The sequence below is a fragment of the Zonotrichia albicollis genome, chromosome 7, assembly GCF_047830755.1.
Source record: "Zonotrichia albicollis isolate bZonAlb1 chromosome 7, bZonAlb1.hap1, whole genome shotgun sequence".
In the NCBI taxonomy this organism is placed as follows: domain Eukaryota; kingdom Metazoa; phylum Chordata; class Aves; order Passeriformes; family Passerellidae; genus Zonotrichia; species Zonotrichia albicollis.
The window spans coordinates 38,950,261-38,969,609 of record NC_133825.1 but is presented as its reverse complement, the minus strand read 5'-3'; the positions used below and the strand labels follow the sequence as shown (position 1 = coordinate 38,969,609).

The 19,349-nt window shown below is 39.9% G+C and overlaps 2 protein-coding genes across 8 annotated transcripts in view; one reads left to right on the top strand and one right to left on the bottom strand.

Annotated features, from left to right (window-relative positions):
• SLK (STE20 like kinase) overlaps positions 1–16,492 on the bottom strand; it is a 45,031-nt gene extending 28,539 nt beyond the window's left edge. Inside the window, exon 1 of one of the 4 annotated variants that reach the window (XM_014275668.2) lies at positions 15,694–16,492. In XM_014275668.2, the coding sequence (XP_014131143.2) occupies positions 15,694–15,843 (150 nt within the window). In that variant the 5' untranslated portion in view covers positions 15,844–16,492. The remainder of the gene's footprint in view (positions 1–15,693) is intronic. The other 3 variants (XM_074545175.1, XM_014275667.2, XM_005481120.3) reach the window with 3 other exon arrangements.
• Positions 16,493–16,570: 78 nt separating this feature from the next.
• The window catches only part of STN1 (STN1 subunit of CST complex), a 37,873-nt gene continuing 35,094 nt past the window's right edge, over positions 16,571–19,349 (top strand). The window contains exons 1-2 of one of the 4 annotated variants that reach the window (XM_026799673.2): positions 16,719–17,048; positions 17,192–17,295. In XM_026799673.2, the coding sequence (XP_026655474.2) occupies positions 17,201–17,295 (95 nt within the window). In that variant the 5' untranslated portion in view covers positions 16,719–17,048; positions 17,192–17,200. The other 3 variants (XM_074545176.1, XM_074545177.1, XM_005481121.4) reach the window with 3 other exon arrangements.

Below are 19,349 nucleotides of genomic sequence, written 5' to 3'. Positions count from 1 at the left end.
GGCCTTGTACAACACAAAGGCAGGAGCTGTTTCTCTGAGCTACCACAGAGCAGAGATTTCAATCTTTCTTAGAACATATAAATTAAGAAAAAAAAATTGCTCTCATTTTAAATTTTAGCAGCTCTATCAAATAAAAATATAAGAAGTGGCGTGGCCTACTGAAACAACTACAGTGGACTTTTGTTTTGTCAAAGTTTCCTATAACATAATTAACAATGTCCTGTACATTTTGAAACTAAAAAAACCTTAAATGATTGACCAGTATCAAGTGTTCAAATCTCTTTTCAAAACATGGAAAGGTGTTCTTCATCAGTGAATTTTAGAAGTTACCTTAGATAAAAGGAAGCATTAATTCTAACACTAAATGTTAAAAAATGTAATTAAAGTATCAGTTTGAATTCAAGAGCAAATAGCTACTCTTGCAATATTAAACCAGTTTTATCAATAAAACACAAGTTCAGCCAATGAAAAAGAAAGCAACCTCCACAGACTTGTGTAAATTAGGATGAGTCAATAATTTCAAAGAAATTTTTTGCGAGAATCTTCACTGCGAGATGTTTGAAAATGCAGTAGGAATAAATTTTTAAAAGGGAGATAATTTCAATTTTTTATTTAATTATAGATATGCTTGACCCAAGGAATTAAAAAACAGCTAACTTCAGTTAAACCTGCTGAAACTTATTGAAATGACAGATACAGAAGATTTATTCAAAAGTTAATGAAATGAACTGTCTCTCAAAGAAGATGATACACCCTTGAACTACAACTGATCAGCCAAACATTTTCCCAGCCTGCTCAATGTATCACAGCTACCCTACTATACAGTTTCTTCTACTTAAACTTAATGAAATTCAGTTTCTCTGTTTAATGCTGGGGGAAAAACACCAACCAACCAACAACAACAACAAAAAAACCCACCAAAAACCAAAACCCAACCACCGCTGAAATAGAAATACAGATAAAAGTGCCTCTGTTTCCTACAAGCAAATGCTCCTCCTACAAAAGTGGAGGCCAGGGCTCATCCCTGACTGCTGAAGCATCTTTATGATCCTGTGGTCTGGTGCTGCCTTTGTGGCCAGGCTCGTTTGGGAGCTGTTTCCATGACAACTTCACTCTTTTAACATTATCCTTGTACTTCGTACTTACTGTGGTTCTTCTGCTTCCTCCACAGTTGGTTTCTGAGGATTCCACAAGTTATTTTTGGGAGTGGTATGAAATATAATTTTCGTGTTTAACCTCATGTTTCCCACTAAGTATTCTCATTAATTCTGTGGTATTTTGTGTACTAGCTAAGTAGTTTCCATCCTGATTGCACATGCTTTGTGCCACTGAAATTAGAAGGAATACTTATATTCATCTTTGAAGAGTATATGAGCTGAACTGGCAAATATGTGCAAAATAACTGAAAAAATCCTTTACAGTAAACTTAACAGGAGAAGATATCAGATTTCAGCATAATTCTTACTTAAGCAAATAGATTTAAAACAGAGTAAAAAATAAGAAAAAATTGCTAAATACTGGCAAGAAAAAAACAGCCATGCTGTTCTATAATAACACATCTCATTTTCCCTTTTCTTGCTGCATGATGGCTTTCATAAAAGCAACAGGGAAAACCAGCTGACAATACTGGGAAAGCATTTGTAACTAAAGCATTAGGTAGTATCAGAGGTGTATGTGCAAAGGAGTGGCATTTTTTCCCAAAATTCACTTATAATAATTGTACATCCTACTTGCTAAAGCAGCATTAAAACACACAATACTGCATTGCAATCAACTCCTAAGTTTGAGAAGGGGGAGCTGTGACAAATTGAGATTTATCCCCACAGTGCTAAGCTGCTTTGCCAGTATCTTTCCCCTGCAGAGGACACTAACAGTTGCTGGCAGAGGTCCTCAGTTTTATCCAGCAGCAATGACAGCCCCAAACTAACTTAAACCTCCCAGAAAGACCGTAACACAGTGGATCTTCATCTTGGATTACAAACATCCTACAGTTATTTCTTTGGTTTTGTGTCATTAGGGAAAAAACCAACACAATGCTTAATGCTTACCAATTTATTTTAGTGACTACAGCTTAAAATTCAGTCTATTCCAATAATAAACACACCTTTATTCCAAATGATGTAATCAGGAGTGCTTCCAAGAAACAATGTTATCAAGAAATAATTTTTAATCACACCATAATTACTAACTTTAGCTGTTCCCTAGAATTAAGACAAACAAGAAGTCAGAGTTGAAGCTGTGTACAGACTGTGGTTTTATCAGAAAATTATCCCACTGCCAGGTTGAGAATTTTATGATATGCTTTTGCTTATTTTATTATTTGTCTGAACATAGGACTTAAAAAACTTTCAAGTCCTTCATCTTGTTTCTAATCATTAACATCTGTAAGGAGCTTTAGCTGACTGGAGCTCAGGGCCAGCATTCCTCCTGCTAACCCCTTCCCAAGGAGACATTTGGAGCAGCTGAGCTCACTGGGCCTTCTCCACACACAGACACCTCGGAGTCCTTTGGCTTCATGAGCACCAAGTCATTTTGTTTACTCACACTTTGCAGACTAGCGTACATCCACAGATGTGCAAGTATAGATATACTACACTCCTTTTTTACTTTTTTGTCCTTTTTTTCTTTAAATACAGTGGCTCAGTCAACCCACAGTTCCTCAGAGTTAAATTACAAAACAAAACTGGGATCTGCTTTGCCCAGAGCTTTTTAGCCAGATCAGATGCAAGATGGCTACAGCTGTTTGCTGACCCAGCACAGCCATTCACTATGACAAAACAAGAAAAAAACAGAGCATCTGACTTGAGCATGGAAAATTCTGTCCTTCCCAACTGGATATCAACAAGTCAACAAAATAATAAAGAAAGAAAAATGACAATTTCTTTGGGCTTTAAGAACCCTTCAACAAAGGCCTTCTGACATGTTACTAGGGCAACTACAGAGCCCCAGAAATGCAATGTGGCATAATCATTAAATTAAAAAAACTTGCTGTCAAAAAAAGTAAAGATTATTATTAAAAACTCTACATTTCACATAGCAGAAGGAAGGCATTAAAAGACCAGCACTAAGACAATTTATTTTATGTATCTACTGCAGAAAATGATGACCTATAACAGATGTAACTTAACTGTCATTTAAAGTGTAAACATCTTACTAGCTCAAATATACAGCAAATTTAAGAAAAGGTTCTGTATAATTTGATACTGCAATGTGAGTCATGTTCAAATTTCACAATAAGCACAGCTAAATAGCCAGAGGGGAAAGATTAAATTAAACAAGATGAATGAAGCATCATCACCTCTTTTCATTCTTTGCCCTCCTAAAATGAACACAACAAATGCAGAATGCTTCATATGTTTTAAGGGAAAAAAATAAACTATATAGGCAGTTTAAGATTTGGTGTTTTACAAAGAGATACAGTTGTAGCAAAGGGAAAGGAAATGAAACAATACATAAATACCACACTAAAACTGGCAACAACTATTGCAAAACTATCAAAGCATATATTCTGTTGCTTCACACATAAACTAGTCTGTTAAAATGAAACTTCCTCTATTTATGAAGGAGTAAAAGAAAGAGTAGCTTTAAAAAGTTTCAACTAAAAAAGCTGTACATCATTATACCTCACTTCTAAGTGAAATTGTTACAGAAACTAATTCATATTCTATTTATAGTATTCACATGTTCTAAAAATAAAATTTGGAATTCTAGCAGGGACTCATTCATTCCTTACATACCATCTCTAAGGCAATCTAACAGAAACCAACTGCAAAGACAGCAACAACAAAGAAATCAACAATTAAGCTGGTGTCATTCAGCACTCTGTAATGTAAGCAAGTTATTTTCAAGTCAGTCCTACTATAATAAACTTTATTAATTATTAAATTCATTCTGCTGGTATACGCTATAGTTTCTCTTGTGCTGTAAATCCTGACCCTAAAGTTTCACAGCACCTCACAAGCACAAAACGAGATTTCACAAGGTGCCTCACACAGCTCAGATAAGCTGGCTACCTTTGTGCTGCAAGTACAATATCTCAAGAGATGAGAAAGAGCATTCTCAATAAACATTTGGTATTCCTTGACAACTGGCTATTCAAGTACCACAAAAATAGCACCCTGGGTTCTGTAAATGAACTTAATTCCTATTCAACACTGTAGTGGAATATGCTGCTTTTTGATGCTGCCTTTCAGATTAACTGTTTGGTTTGTTGGGGTTTTTTCAATTGTTGAATTTAAACAACTAAACAATTAAGAAAATGTACTACTCTGAGAAACTATATGAATGGAAATCATATTACTTATCAGCAATTCTCAAAGGAAATTTTAATTTAGAAGCATGCTACTGATGGTATTTTTAAAATTCTTATGTTCTATGCACTTGCTGTTTGACATTTTACTGATTAGTGTCATTTGTTCAGAATTTACCTAGAATGCTACTGATAAACACAAATGGCCATGGGAATAATTGCATAACTTGATAAAATTATTTTTTTAAAAATCCAGATAAACAAATCAAGATAAAATTCTTCAAGTCTGTGAAAAGCACAATGTACAAAATATGCAAAGGAAAATGTACTGTGTTACTCAGACACCTGCAACTAACAAACATTGATCAATACAAGATTTTCACCTAATGTTGGAACATTGTTCTTCCTCTGACAGACCTGTTGAGAGTCATGGTAACATTGACCAGTTAATGCTTCTTCCTGAACATCTCCTGTGCTTGTTCTTGCCTCATAGCTGTGTGGCAATGCTACTTTTCATGGAATTATGGAAGCTTCATCTTGTCCATGTCCTCAAGAAGTGATGTTGCATGGCTCTTACGAGGAGGTCTTTTTATGGGAAAATGACTTCATTTCTTTATTCTTCTTCTCCTTCTCTCTCTTTAATGTTTTTTTCTTTTAATTGAATATTAACTGAAAGCTTTTTGAAGCAGATTACTATCTTTTGTTGAACATTTGTACAGTGAGAGGGAATGAAGAATTCCATTCCCTTTGGATAATTATCAAAGCCACTTCTTGCTCCAGAACACCTTACTCAACTCAAATCCAATTCAGTTTCTGTACTTTGACTAAATCTGACTCATATGAGTTAGATTTAGTGCCAAATGAGAAGTCTTAGAAAATTTTCAATCTTTTCTAGCAGTTATTGAGCATACCTAAAGTAGAAAAGAGAATCACCACCTGAACTAAAACTGGGATCATGGGCTTATAGTCAATTTGCAGTTATGCCTAAATAACAAAATGCACCTAGCATGGACATCAGTGGTGCTAAGGGACAGAACCACTGGCTGATAAAAACACCACCAGCATTTCCCATAAGTACCTTTTTCTTAGTAGTTGCTAACAGCAAATGGCTCCTACAACAGGAACAAGTCTATTTTTCCTTTTGTCCTGACTAAAAACATTCATCTGACATACCTTAACAACTCCACAATATTAATATGCAACCCTTTGACAGCAACTGAAGCCAACACTGACAATGTGCTGTCAATTTTCCCTTTTATTGGCAGTGTCCCTTGTCTGGCCCTCTCGTGAGCTGGTCTGGGCAGCCAAGAAGATTACATGGACAATCAGCTTTTGCATGGCTTAGTTCCTGAAGCAGATCAGCACGGGGTTGGCAAGCACCAGGCCTGTCACAAGGAAGGATGTGGGAAGGACAATCCCCTGCCAGAACCCTGCCTGCACCGACCTGTGCCTGCCCAAACTGCTGTGGAAAAAGAGTCACGGTAAGACCCTGACACTCCTCATTTCAGTGTCACTTCTGCACTTACTAAAATGCACTGCTTTGGACAGCAATGTGTTGTTGACTGTTTCACTTAGTAAATATCACAGTTCCACACTGTTTAAATCCTTTTTAGGGATTCAGAATAATCTTTATATTGCACTGGCTAAAAGTGAGGTTCTATGTCAGGCCACTAAAGGCCACAAATTTACAACAGCATCAATAAACACTGAAACAAACACTACAAACAGCAGAGGAAAACAAGCCTGTACATGAGCTCCTTTTTATATTTCACTTTTAAGTGCTAAGGCCAGTGTGTGGGGTCTTTGTTTGTTTTTATTCAAATGCAACACAAAAATCAACAACTGGCATACTGGGTTCTTAAGCTGGCCAGAACACCTTTATTTGCTACCAAGAGACAGTTTGAAATTCAAGCTACAATCAAGAGCAAAGGGGACATTGTTAGGTACCCAGCTATCCCTGTCAACAGGAAACACTTGTCAGTACTGTTTATGTGGTGATTTTTAAGTTTTCACACTTGCCTTCCCAGAGAGATGAAAAATAGCAGATAGGTTACTTTTAAACTTGGTTAGTACATCTCCACTAATAGCAAAAACTAGTTGGAAAGAGTGAAAGACTAAAAAAGCTCAGCTTAACTCTGAGAGTATCCATTTCTCCACGTTACTGGGATGATTTGAGTTTGTTTTGGGGATAATTCCTTCTCAAACTATTCTGGCAAATTGCCCCATGATGAGCACAGCTCACAGTGTGCTGTAGCTGCACAGACCTGAGTTTCTGATCCTTGACTACCCAGCAATGAAACCCAGAGAATTTTTGCCTGAATGGTGAACTGAAAGATTGGTGGCATCCACAAAAGAAAGTAAGAGAATGAGAAGGACAATCAAAATTATTAAAGGGTCAAGCTGTTGTCTTATAGTAAGCAGACTAAAAAGGTTGGGCCTCAAACAGGAAAAGCTGAAGGTGGGGCAGGAACATGACTGAACTTTACAAAATAAAAAAAGGCAGCAAATGAATTGAATAAATCCTGATTGAGACAATGGTTGTGAAGGAGATGAAGGTTAACTGCAACATTTCAATTTTTGCTGAGGCACTCAATTAACATTTCTCCACTATTGTTTTACTACCTTTTGATTACAAAGGTATTAACTTTACCTGGTAAAATACTATTTAGAAATACAATTTTAAAGTTTTCTTTTATAATGCACAGTGTAGATGTGCTAGAAAAAACCTTTGTTGTTACAGCATAAATCTGTTTCAGGAGAACCATTACCTGGGCAATAAAGAAATAATAAAATCCTGTGTAAAAGTCTTGCCAAGTTATTACACTATCAATTACAAAGCTACAGTAACTTTCCTCAGAACCCTTTCTGAATCACAGCTATGACTAAACATTTCTGGAGACAAAACCCAGTTCCTTAAAGTCCTCCTTTAACAGGGAAGTCTCAGATTTAAAAGGCCTTTCAAGGAGATAGGAAGAAAGCAAAGGGACAGTCTTCTCCCAGCTTATTACTAAATTAGATGGATTAAAACCCAATTCTGTCTTAGGATGGGGATTCACCATTGCTTCCATAGCAAGTAAACCAATTGTGATGTAAGGCACAATTTCAGTTCTGGGGTAATGGTTTCCCCGCCACAAAACATTTTAGTTCTGTTCACCAACTCATTTTAAATTGAGTTTAAATTAAGATTTAAATTAATTGCATTATTGCAACTGCAGAAGAAATCATCCAATCATCCTGAAAATAATAAAGTTTGTTTAGTCACCATGGCATCATCCATTTTCAAACTTTCTGAAACATAAATTTTCAGGATGGACACTTGAAGGTAACAGCCAGTCCTCTGCAGTAACAAGAGATTTACCCAATTTTAAACACTAATCAATAAATTGATTTGACTATTGCAGTATGGTCTTAACTTTTCACTTCATGTTCTTCTCCACAGAAAGTAAAGTAAAATTTGAAAATCATATCATAGAATAGCATGCCTCAGGTAGTCAGAATATTCTTTAAGCTACATTTTGTGTGGAACTTGATTCAAGCATGAGTCTAGGTTTGAGCAATTTCTTGCTCTAGGCTATAGGCAATCACCTAATTAGAAAATGGCTAAAAATATAAACATGCCAGGCAGAGGGGAAATACTTTGTGTCTCACTCAGTTTCCAATTTACAATTCGTGCTTAGCTGCCTTACATTAACCTCTCTGTGTACACACATGCAATCCCGCAAAAGACTGAAAAATCCAGTCTTAATCCAAAATAGTTTTAAAAAACCAACCAAACAAACAACACCACCATCAGGGACAAATCGATAACTTAAATATTTTAACTTGCATTTGCATGCAAAACTCCTTCAAGAAACACCATAGCCTCCTAAAACCAAGTATGGTAGTTTAAGCAGGTGAACCAAATATTAAAAGAATCTTACATTAACATTTTATTGCAATTTTTTTTTGCTTCAGGTACATCTTCTGCTGCATATACTTCAGTTGGTTTGTGTCATGAATGTACAGCATGTTCAACAGAAAATCTGAAATGCCAGTAGAAATTAACATTTCCAGTAAAGCCTTCATTTTCTGTTGAAGTATGAATACCATTAGAAAATGGTTTGAGGGAGCCTACTAGCTTTTATTGAATATTAGACAATTTTTATTGCCTGACATCCTTCAAACATATTCCTCAAATACTGGGTCTTCTTTCTCTCTAATAAAAATTCCTTCCCATTTGTGAGTGGAGAAACTGTATTTCCCCATGACACATTTGAGATATATCTGAGACTTAAAATTTCTTTCAAGCTGTAATCATGTTATAAAGTCATTAAATATGAACTAGAGGGAGAATTTTATATGGTTTTGGAGAAAAATTATAAAACATCACTTCTTTTACTCTGTGCTATTAAATCAATCTGCTTTCTGTGCTATTAATTCCATCTGCTTTGTTTTTTAACTGTAAATTTCATGGCTTTTCCATCACTAGACATAGAAAACTGGAACAATCCAAACAGAATCAAAAGAAAAGATAGCACAAGCATTGCAGTTGACTAATTTGGCAGCTACTGTGAAATAAGACAATAGGCAAAAGAGGTGAGACACTATGAATTTGTCAACTCTGTGTATAATCTGAATATAATTAAAGGTTATTGGGGAAGCACAAAGAAGCAAAGACTGAAAAAGTATTTATAAATGACACATCAGCCACCAGGGTCTCAAGGAATGTATTTAAAATCTCAAATCAGAGAGTTTAATTACAGACTCCTCTTGAACACAGACGCAACTGCCACTGAAGGAAAATGATGTTTACAATCTTAGGAGATTCTCAAAACGTGGGTCATGGCCTACAAAACATGGAATTCCTAAGTGTGCTCAATTTAAACAATGACAAAATCAAATAAAAAGAAATCTCAGACTGGGGCTTGGGATATTTGCAAATACAAACTCAACAAATTATTTCTAAAATATTGTTTACTGGGTGGCCAAAACTATAATTTCAGTCATTACCAACAGAAACATTTCCCCTATTGCTCTGCAACACTGTTACAAGTGTGTTACTATTTGAAGGCTTGTAGCTCTAGAGAATCCTGCCAGTGATAAAAGGTTTGACCACATTCTCTATATTCTGTTTAAAAACCCCAAAATTCGACAAAACTCCGCCCAAAAACCCAGAGCAGAATTATTTAATTAAAAGGACTGCATGTGACTTAAGATAGACAAATTATTTCACTAAGTCAGAACATCTTAAAGAAGCTTCATGCTGCAAGCTATTTGACTTGAAACAGTCACATTTAGCTTTGAAATGTGAAGTTTTTCTTTCCAGACAAGAAACCACAGTCCAAACAGTTACACAAACAGTTAGCTAAGAAATATGATATATCAGATGACATGAGAAAAACAAAAGGGAACTTAATAAACATGAATAAAATCAAATAATGAGTTCCTATCTACTTAAAGAGTTTGAAACAGTTTACATAACTATGCTCTCACCTTGGAAAAGATGACTACCTTACCAAGAACTGATCATAAGCATTCTATAATTATCCTCCACAAACTGTCTGCAGTTTTAGTTCCAAATGCAACAGACAGACAATACATTACTCATAAGTTAAGTATTGTGATGCTGATTTCAGGCCAAGTGATGGAAATCTGTCCAAAAAGCAGAACACGTGCTCTGCTCCTTTTGAATATTTCCTTGCTACAGACAAAAAGGAAAAGTAAGGAACAAGTAGCCATTTCAGTCAAGCAAGTTCTCAGTCCACAATTTACAGATGACTTTCTGGCAGTACCATTTCCTCAGAAAACTTACTGGAGTGACAATAGGTGTAAAGAGCTCTGTAAAGCTTTCCCTTTGACAGATTTCCCAGAGTTTAAAACAGACACTGCCTTTTCCTTATCTGCTATCTTCTAATCAGGCTAAAACTGCAAGAGTGTGAAAATAAAGATAACGTTGTAGGGCAAGGCACCAAGCTGATCAGCAAAATTACAATAATTCACCTTCTATGAACTGTCAAGCATCTTTTTTCATCATTCACAGCAGCCCGAGAGGACTCAGGCTACTTTTACAGAGATGACTGTTACTAGCAAGCCTTAAGTAAAGTTTAGTTCTATTTCACTTGGACTAGATATTTAAAATGTCATATTGGCACCTTCTACATTCCTCTCTTGAGAGTAAATCAACTCCCATATCTCCTCTATCTGCTAATGCCTCAACGGCTAAACAAAGCAACACAGCACTTTAGAGAATATTATTAATTCAGATCTCCTGAGGGCAACTGCACCATTCCACTGCTCCAGTTTAATGAGAGGTCAACTTATATAGTCAATTATGAATGACAATAAATTAGAAGAAATCACTTCTCATAGCAAACAATTTTAATCAAAATTGCCAAGAGTTCTGCACCACTGAGTCATTCTTCTGTATTGAACTTCAATTTAGAACATTTTCACCTGCTATTTCTTTCCAGGTCTGGGCTCATGGCAGACCCACAGGAAACTCATTTGTGAAACACTGTGTTTGACTGGAAACTTTCAAATATGAGTTTATCTTCCAACTAGGACCAAATGTGTAGGACTACAGACAAACTCAAGCAACATCCTTCCAGAGGGAACTATACCATCCAAAAAGGAATGTCTGCAAAGTTTCAACAGTTCTACCAAATTCTTCTAAAGAATTAGTGGAACTAATGACACCACATCAGTAAAAAGATAAAGAGTAGAAAAAACAAAGCCTATCTGTGCTTCAAGCTTAGATATAGTAAGTGGTCGAAATCAGTTCTTGGGATTCCTAGGTTACAGATCTAAAAGATATCCACCCTAGGATGCAGCATGATCCATTACTATCATCTGGATAACTTCAAATTGAAATATCCAACTGCAGGAATTCAGAACAATGTGCTGTAAGACCAAAGAAGTTAGGAAGTATGAATTCTCCTTGTTCTGTCCTTAATTTGTTTATAGGTCAGACTAATGAATGCATTTTCTAGGATTAGAAAATAAGTTAATATGTTAGTGGTACAAAAAGTATTTCTCAGCAGCTACCAGCAGTCAGTTCATATTTAAATATTTAAAGGAATTAAGAGCACATAATCATTAAATGACATAATTAGTCCAGTCTTATTAAATCACTACTTAAAAATTCTATTTGTTTCTACCTGCTGTAGAAGACATTTAAGACAAAACCATGCTGTCCTGTAAGTCATATAGGCACATTACAGATAAGATGGTTTCCAATAGATACAAAAACATAAATGAAGCAACACCATTGGATTATTTGAGTTAAAGAAACACTCTTGTCCGAAGTCCACTATGACCAGCCAGAGATGAGCTGGTACTGCCCACTACTGCCAATAGAAGTAAATATGAACACTTAATGTAGTGATTTTCAGAGGATAATGCAACTGGGTGATGCTGTTCACCATGATTAGGGTTATCAGCTTGCACAACATTTCTTCTCTGAACCCAAAGAAAAAACAGATTTTTTTTTTTTTAAACCAAGCACCAGTTAATTCTCAGAGCTGGAAAACTTGTGCTAGTAACTTCATATGAAGTCTTCATTTTATTTTCTGAACTCCTATGAAAATTTTGTATACAGAATGCTTCCAACATCTTGGATTTAGTGTAATACTATAAAGGGGCAGAACACTCCAGTTTAAACAAAGAAGTCTGAATGAAATTCCAAGCAGACAAGTCCAAAGGATTCCCTATTAATAATTAAAATATAGCTATACTATCTCTATATGCACATACCATATAGAGATACTCTGTCTTATATCATATAGTGCCACATATGTTTTACCTCTGTAGAGTCTGTTCCCACAGAAGACTTAAAATTAGTACATTTGTGCAGATGGTACCCATAATAATCATAATCGTGGCCAAAAGTACATTAATTTCTTGGAATAGTATCCCCTAGTAAAGGGCTCAGACACAACTAGACACTATGAAAATGCCTTTCTGCAATGTAAATCTTGTATATGAGTGTACAATGTTCTTACTGCCAGAAGAGGCTGGCAAATTTTACTGAAATACAGGCCCAAGACTTTATTTAATTCAAAAGGTTAACTGAGGAGGATAAACATCATTAATGAAAATGCAGGTATGTGTAGCAAGAAAGAGTCACACATCAGGCATTTGAATGGTCTGTTTTCACATAATCTGAATATTTACTTCTGCGAATTCAGAAAATAGTTTAAAGTTGATGAAAGTCATCAACACATTGATCTACCTTGAAGCAATGCTTACAATGTGCACAGAATTGCGATTTGACACAACAGGGTACTAGAACACACAATGCAGTAACATGATATAATAATGTAACTACTTTCTAAAGCAAACTGATGTAATTACAATAAGAGCCCATGTTTTTTTCAGGGCACTTAACCTAATCAAATCAAGAGCAGTTTCAAACTGTCCCTCTTTTGTTTTAGGAGCTTTTTGTGTCTGACTGCCAAATTTCAAAGTTGAAATCAGCCTCCAGTGTCCATCAGAACTCTAGCAGTCCACTCAGTTATTCTAAATAATCCAGGAAGAGCACATAAAATTCTATCATCAGGAAACTCAAAATTCTCTTCAAGAGCCATCACCTGACACTGAAGTACTGCAAGGATCTATAAATTGTAAAAGGACAGAAATCCACACCATTACTCATTAGCCAAGAGCAAAAAGAAAACAGCCTAAAAGTGGCCTCTTTGAAGAGCCTGAAAAGGGCCAGAATAAAATGTCCTACAGGGCTATAATCTGCAATTACAGAGCTCCCCTGATCACAAGAGACGTGCAACAGCAGTTGAAACAGAGTATTTCTGAACATTACTTACAGGCCTGTGAATACAAATGTATGAACTGTCAGAATCCAAAAACCCTTAGAATGCTGCAACAAACAGCTTCAAAGGAAATAAACTCTTATAGAAATTTGGCTAAGGTATTAAAAAAAAAAGCAGGATCCTTGTACTTGATTGCAAAGGAGAATGAATCACAAGTTTTTAATGACCTTAAGACTTCAGTACACAAAATGAATTATCACTGGACAGCGTTTTTAAGTAAATTATTTAATCAGGGAGGCTTCCCAGTACTGTCAGAATCATTTAGAGCTGGTTTTGAGTTTTTACTTTAATATTTGACACTTTGTTCAGAAGATCAGTTGCACAACCAAACTAATTACCCCTCTATGGAAAATCATAGCATGCAACCAATCTAACCTACTTTTTAGAAATTCAAAGTATACAAACATTTATATGGCAATTCCATTTTAACATGCATCTGCCAAAACGCTGTCACACACAGACCCTAAGATCTTAAACAAAGGCAAATGTACTTTTGGCAAATGTAACTGACACTAGGGTGATGGGGGGGTTGGCAAATGAAACAAAATCCATTACACAAAATGAAAACCCCAACCCCCACACTTCCATTACCTAAAGACAAAGTCTTCAAGCATTCTTGACAGCTTTGTTCTGGCTTATAGTTTTGAATTCAAAATTTGAGAAGGAATTGAATGTCTATTCCTGCAGCTTCTCATTTGAGGTGTATGTCCATGAAAGAACAACCTAACACACCTTTCCTGCTTTCCACAATGTTTCTTGGGAAGCACACTCAGGTGCACGAACACAAGTACAGTTTGTATCTGTGTGTAAGCCTCCTTCCCAAACTAGATGGAAACAAAAAGAACGCTGATGAACACATGCAGTAACATACTTTTTTTTTTTTTAACAGGGAATTTTTATCAATAATACTGCCTGTTCATTCTCATAAGGGCCAACTGGTCAACTTCAACAAGTTGACCAGAGCAACCACATCTGTAATTCTGCCTACGATCAATTTCAAAAGTGAACTCTGTCATTTCACTCAGAATTAAATCTCGGAAGTGAAAAATGACATCCAAGTGGAAAACATTCTCCTGTTTCTGTGCAGAGTACGCTGAAATGCAAATTTTACCCGGTGCCTTGCTCAGACACCTTCATCAACTACTATTGCTAATACAGACATGCCTACAGATGAAGTGAGAAGAGGTTTGAAGATGGGAGGGGAAGTGCACGTGGGGGAAAAGGAAAACACATTTAGTATTATATCTGAGGCATATTTTCAGAAAATGGGAATCAAAACTCCACTATGAAGCTCAAATTAAGACTTCAATTCTCTGGAAGCGCTGTTAGAGACGTTAAATGTTTGCGGTGAGCAGGCTTTATGATAGACATATTGCCAGCCTTTTAAGAAAAAAAACCCAGAAGTCTAATCTTCAAAACTGACAAAAGAACCACCATCTAGACTGTGTACTACACCAGCGTCTAAATAAACTAGATGTTCTTAATATAGAACATTGACACAAATTCCTTGGGTGAAATGACCCCACCTAACATTCTGACCGTACTGTGGCACTTCTGCTCAAATATACAAACAGGTGATACCACCTCAGTACAACAGAACCTAAAATAACTTCTGCCAAAAATAGCACAAATTTCATGAGCACCCAGATTTCATAAACTCTCAAATGCAGTACTCTAAATATGTTTCTTGACCGAATTAGCTCTCAGGACTGTAAATGCCATCCTCTCGTGCTATTTTCTCTTCATCTCCAGAAGCAGCTCCAGAGCTTCAATTCGTGTCAGTTCCCAATTCTCTCATGCTTATCCACCAGGATGTTTTTTCCACGCTATCCATAAACCAAACATGGAGCATTAACACCCTTTTAGGAAGGGACAAGCAGCTGAAGATTTGCCTGAAAGCTGAAGTCTCGTCAAACACTAGCAGGGTTGTATCTATGCCATTATAGTCCACTTGGCTTGATAAATTCTAGATAAGGATCCTTAAAAACTCTACTTGTACCAGTGCACTTAAAGATTTAAAGAGCAAACAACTGAGAGAAGTTAGGAGATCCAACACATGGATTCCGGCACACAGGGAAAGCCACGAGAACACAGCTGTTTAATTCAACTCCACATGGAACAAGATGGGAGCATGCCCATTAAAGCGACAACAGCCTGGCTCTGTGCACTACACACACAGTCAGTTTTACTGCTCATGGGGTTCCTTCCATACAGGGGGAAAAAAAAATGAACTTCGGATCTAAGAAAATGTAAGGTTAGGAGCCATACTGTACACGAGTCCCAAAAAACCCAAAACACAGAGAAGTGAGCAATCCAGCAGCGGGCAGGGTGGAGCAAAGGCGGGACAATGACCTAATAGGTCTTTTCTATCTTTAGTTTCACCAGGCTCCGTGGCCAAGAGGCGCCGGGATGCCCCGCTCAGCCTCCGGCCGCGTCCCCCCGCAGCGCTCGGCGCCCCAGCCGAGCTGTCCCGAACTCGGCGCTGCCAGAGGGATCCCGAGGAGAGGGAGCCGGCAGACAGGGATCCCGACGAGAGGGAGCCGGCAGACAGGAGCCCGAGGCAGCGCTGCGGGCACCGGCAACGCTCCGAGTCACTCCTCAGCTATGGGAACGCAAGCGAGCGGCGCTGCCCGCCCTTACCTTGAACACTTTACCGAAAGCACCATCGCCCAGCTCTCCTATGATTTCCCAGAACTCCTCCGGGTTCAAATCCCTCTTGACGTGCTCGTATTGTTTCTTCTTCTTCTCGCCGCCCAGCTTGAAGATCTTACGAAAGTTGAAGAAGGACATTTTGGCTGCGGCCGAGGGATGGGACGGGCGGCGGTGCCCCCTCCGCCCGCCGGGACCACCTGGCGCGGCCGGGGATGCCGGGCGCGATTCCCACGCGGAGACCAAAGTCTTGGCGTCGCCCGGGAGGCGCCGTCACTGCGGGGAGACAACACCTCGCGATGCCCCGAACGGATCCGGGCTCGGCGGTCCCTTACTCGGCCGAGCCGGTCACCATCGCGGCAGCAACAAGTGCCGGTCTCGCTCCTCGGGACGGGCGGTGGCGGAGCCGGAGGAGGGGTCACGGCTCCGCTGGGAGGGGGCAGCCGCTGGGCGCCGGGCAGCGGGGAGCGGTCACGTCCCGCCTCGCAGCACGGGGCGGATGCAGGGAGGGGCGGAGGCTGCCCCGCTCCAGGCTCCCGGCCGGTGTCCTCGCGAGCGGCGTCCCAGGGTGGCACCGCGGCGGAAAATGACGCTTCGCTGCCGGCCTCTCTCCCACTCGCTCGCTCCCTCGCCCTGTCGCGGAGCGGGGCCCGGGCGGCTCCGCTTCCTGCGGGGCGGCACCGGCGGCACCTCCGCCCCCTCCGCCCTCGCTCCCGCCCGCCGCCGGCGCGTGCGCCCCGCGCTCCCGCCCCTCTTCCCGCGCTCCCGGAACCGCCTCGCGCCCCTCCCGCCGCTCCACCGCCGGCGCACGCGCAGCAGCGTGCGCCCCCGCCGCTCCCCCTTTTTCCCGGCGCGTGCGCACGCGCCGCACCGGCAGCACGCGCGCGGACCTCCCCCGCCAACGGCTCGGGCCCGGCACCGGCGGAGGGAAGAGGCGGGGCTTGTCCTGCCCACGTGACGCGCCAGCGGCCGCCCCAGCCAATAGGAGCGCGCAGAGGCTCCGGGCGGGTAAGTCGGTGTCGGGCTCAAGATGGAGGGGGGCGCCCACACCCTCCCCCCCATAGCTCAGAGCGGCGTGGCAGATCGAGGGCTCGTCCCTCCCTCTGTTCTCTTTCCCTTTAGCCCGCTGCGTGCTGTTATGGGAGGGGCATGTGGTAGAGAGACCCTTTTTCCTCTGATCCCAGAGGAGACCCCAGTGTCCCCAGCCCTGTGCAGAGGCTGATGCTCCCTAGGCGGGGCACAGCTTCCCCTCAGGGCTGGCGGGTACCCTGAGTGCCCAGGCCCGCCGCGGGAGCCGAGGGGCCCTCAGGGGCTCGCTGTGTGTGTCAGGAGCGCTGGGAGGGCAGGTAGTGCCTCTTGGGGGGCTGGGGCTTTGACGGGGAGCTCTGAGGAAAGTGTTGATAGCAGCAGACGGCGTTGGAAAACTTTTGCTTTTGTTTGTGGTCCGGTGCTGTCCGTTGACCTGCTACTTGTTTATCTTCTGTCATAGCAGGGTGCGATGTTCTTGTGCTGCCCGTTTGGTATCTTCGGTATCTTATTTAATCTCTGGGACAGGCCTGAATTTCCTTATCTCACAACCTTCTCTTCCCACAGGTGATTCCTTCCTCACCCTGAAGTATAATTGCATTTTAATAGTTGTGTTGTGTGCATGCCACCCAATGCGGGGCGTTTCCTCACTTGAAAGCGAGAGGCGTTCCCGTTGCCTGGATTAGGGGCAATTAGCAGAGCCGGGCACTGAGTTCGGGTTGTGATGGGCTGCGAGTCCATCCAGCAGCAGCCGAGGCAATGCTGAGACCTCAGAGACATCTGACAGTGAGACAAACAGCCAGGGAAAATCGTGTAATGCCGTATCCTCGTATGAACCTGAGTGCCTGCAATTGCCATTAGCTTAAGCTGCGTGATGAGCTTCTGAAGATCAAGCCTGTGGTGTGCATCATTCCCCAGACCATTTTATTAGCGTGACAGTAGTTTGCTATGAGGATAGTCCGTGTGTAAATTCAGTAATAATAATGAGGCATTGAGATGCCCCTGACACAAAGCGTTTATGAATCGAACAACAGTGTTCTGTCATGAGTCAGTTTCTTTAAACTGTATAAAATCAGTTTCATGGGTAGTCCCACCCTATGAATAGAGAGCCTTTCAAGTACTCTTGCTAAACTGATTTGTTGTAATAATCAGCGTTTGTTTTTCAAAAATGATATTCTTCTTTATGGGTTCCTTGTAGTGATGGCTCTGCCACAAAAGGTAAAACTGTTCAGAAGGGTGCTGAAACCAAGGCTGTTTGTGTGTGAAGTCAAAACCAAGAAACACCTGCAATCCTAAGGATGTGCTTTATCTTCTGTGATCTGGCTGGCTGGCTCTACCTATTAATTTCATTGGCAAGTTTCATTCAGATAGATTGAATTAAATGCAATAACAAAGACAGTGTTACCAGCAGCAATTTAGCTTCTCATATCTTAACTTTTAAAGTTCAGTTTCTTTTTCTTCTCTATAATTTTTCTTTTGCCCCTTCAGGTGAGATGATAGTTTTGATTTGGATATTAAAATACAATGATGGCTTAAATAATAATTTTCGTTAATATTTGTAATTTAATATTTTGATTTTGACTTGCTTTCTGTTGGATAAAAGGTGCTTTGGGACTAATTTCTGTAGGTTTATTTAAACTGACTGGTTGATAGAGGATGGGGGGGAAAAAGGAGTCCAAAGTCATAGCATGAATTCCTTGTATTGAGGCAGGATTATCTTTTCTTTAGCCTCAGGGTTAATGGCAATGAAGTGGGAGGGGGGCATGGGGGTGTTTATGTGTGAATGTTAGAGTTTATAATAACTGGAAAAAAATGCAAAACTAAAAGAAAATTTGGTAAGTTATATGTGAACAAGAGCAGTTGAGGTGGCAGCTGTATATATCTATATATATATATAAGTTTTATATATATATATCCCAGGCTGGGATGGCAGGGCCTGGTTGCGCCTCAGCTCTGTTGCAAGCACTGGGCTGTGCAGAGCTCACACACGGCGTCTCTGCCTGGGTCAGTTCCTGTGTGACAGAGGAGGCTCAGAGCAGAGCTTGGTGCCATCCTACCCATGGCTGAACCTCAGCAGGTACTGCATTGTGCTGCTTTAGACTTGTGTAAACACAGCCTGCCTGTTCCACAGGGCTTCTCATTCATATAACATTGGAAATATAAGATAAAGTATGGTATCTTTCTCTGGTATGAGAAAGGAGCACTTAATCTAGTGATAAGGCTTTGCTTTTAACTTCTTCTTTCTTACTCTTGAACAAGTAATTCAAGGTAAAACCAGGATATATGAAAAGGAAAACTACGACTCCATCTTGTTTTTCCCTTATTCTTTCACTCTGGAGTTACAGCTTGCCACTCAATCCTGCAAATAAACTCCATGAGGTGAAGATTAAGTGCTAGTAGCAAATCCTTACCAATTTGCTGTGACTTCCTGGTTTGGAGGAGGCTGTATGAAGCCTGAATTTTGTGTGTGTGGTTTTTTCTCCTTCCTGATAGAAGGAGTTCTTAGCAACTGTAAATGTTTCCAGATGGTAAGGATAAAAAGGTAAAAGTGAGTTGTATTAAATTTTTTCCTTTAGGAATTTAAAGCAATGCTTTTTGAAAATTCATTGCTTCCTTTAAAT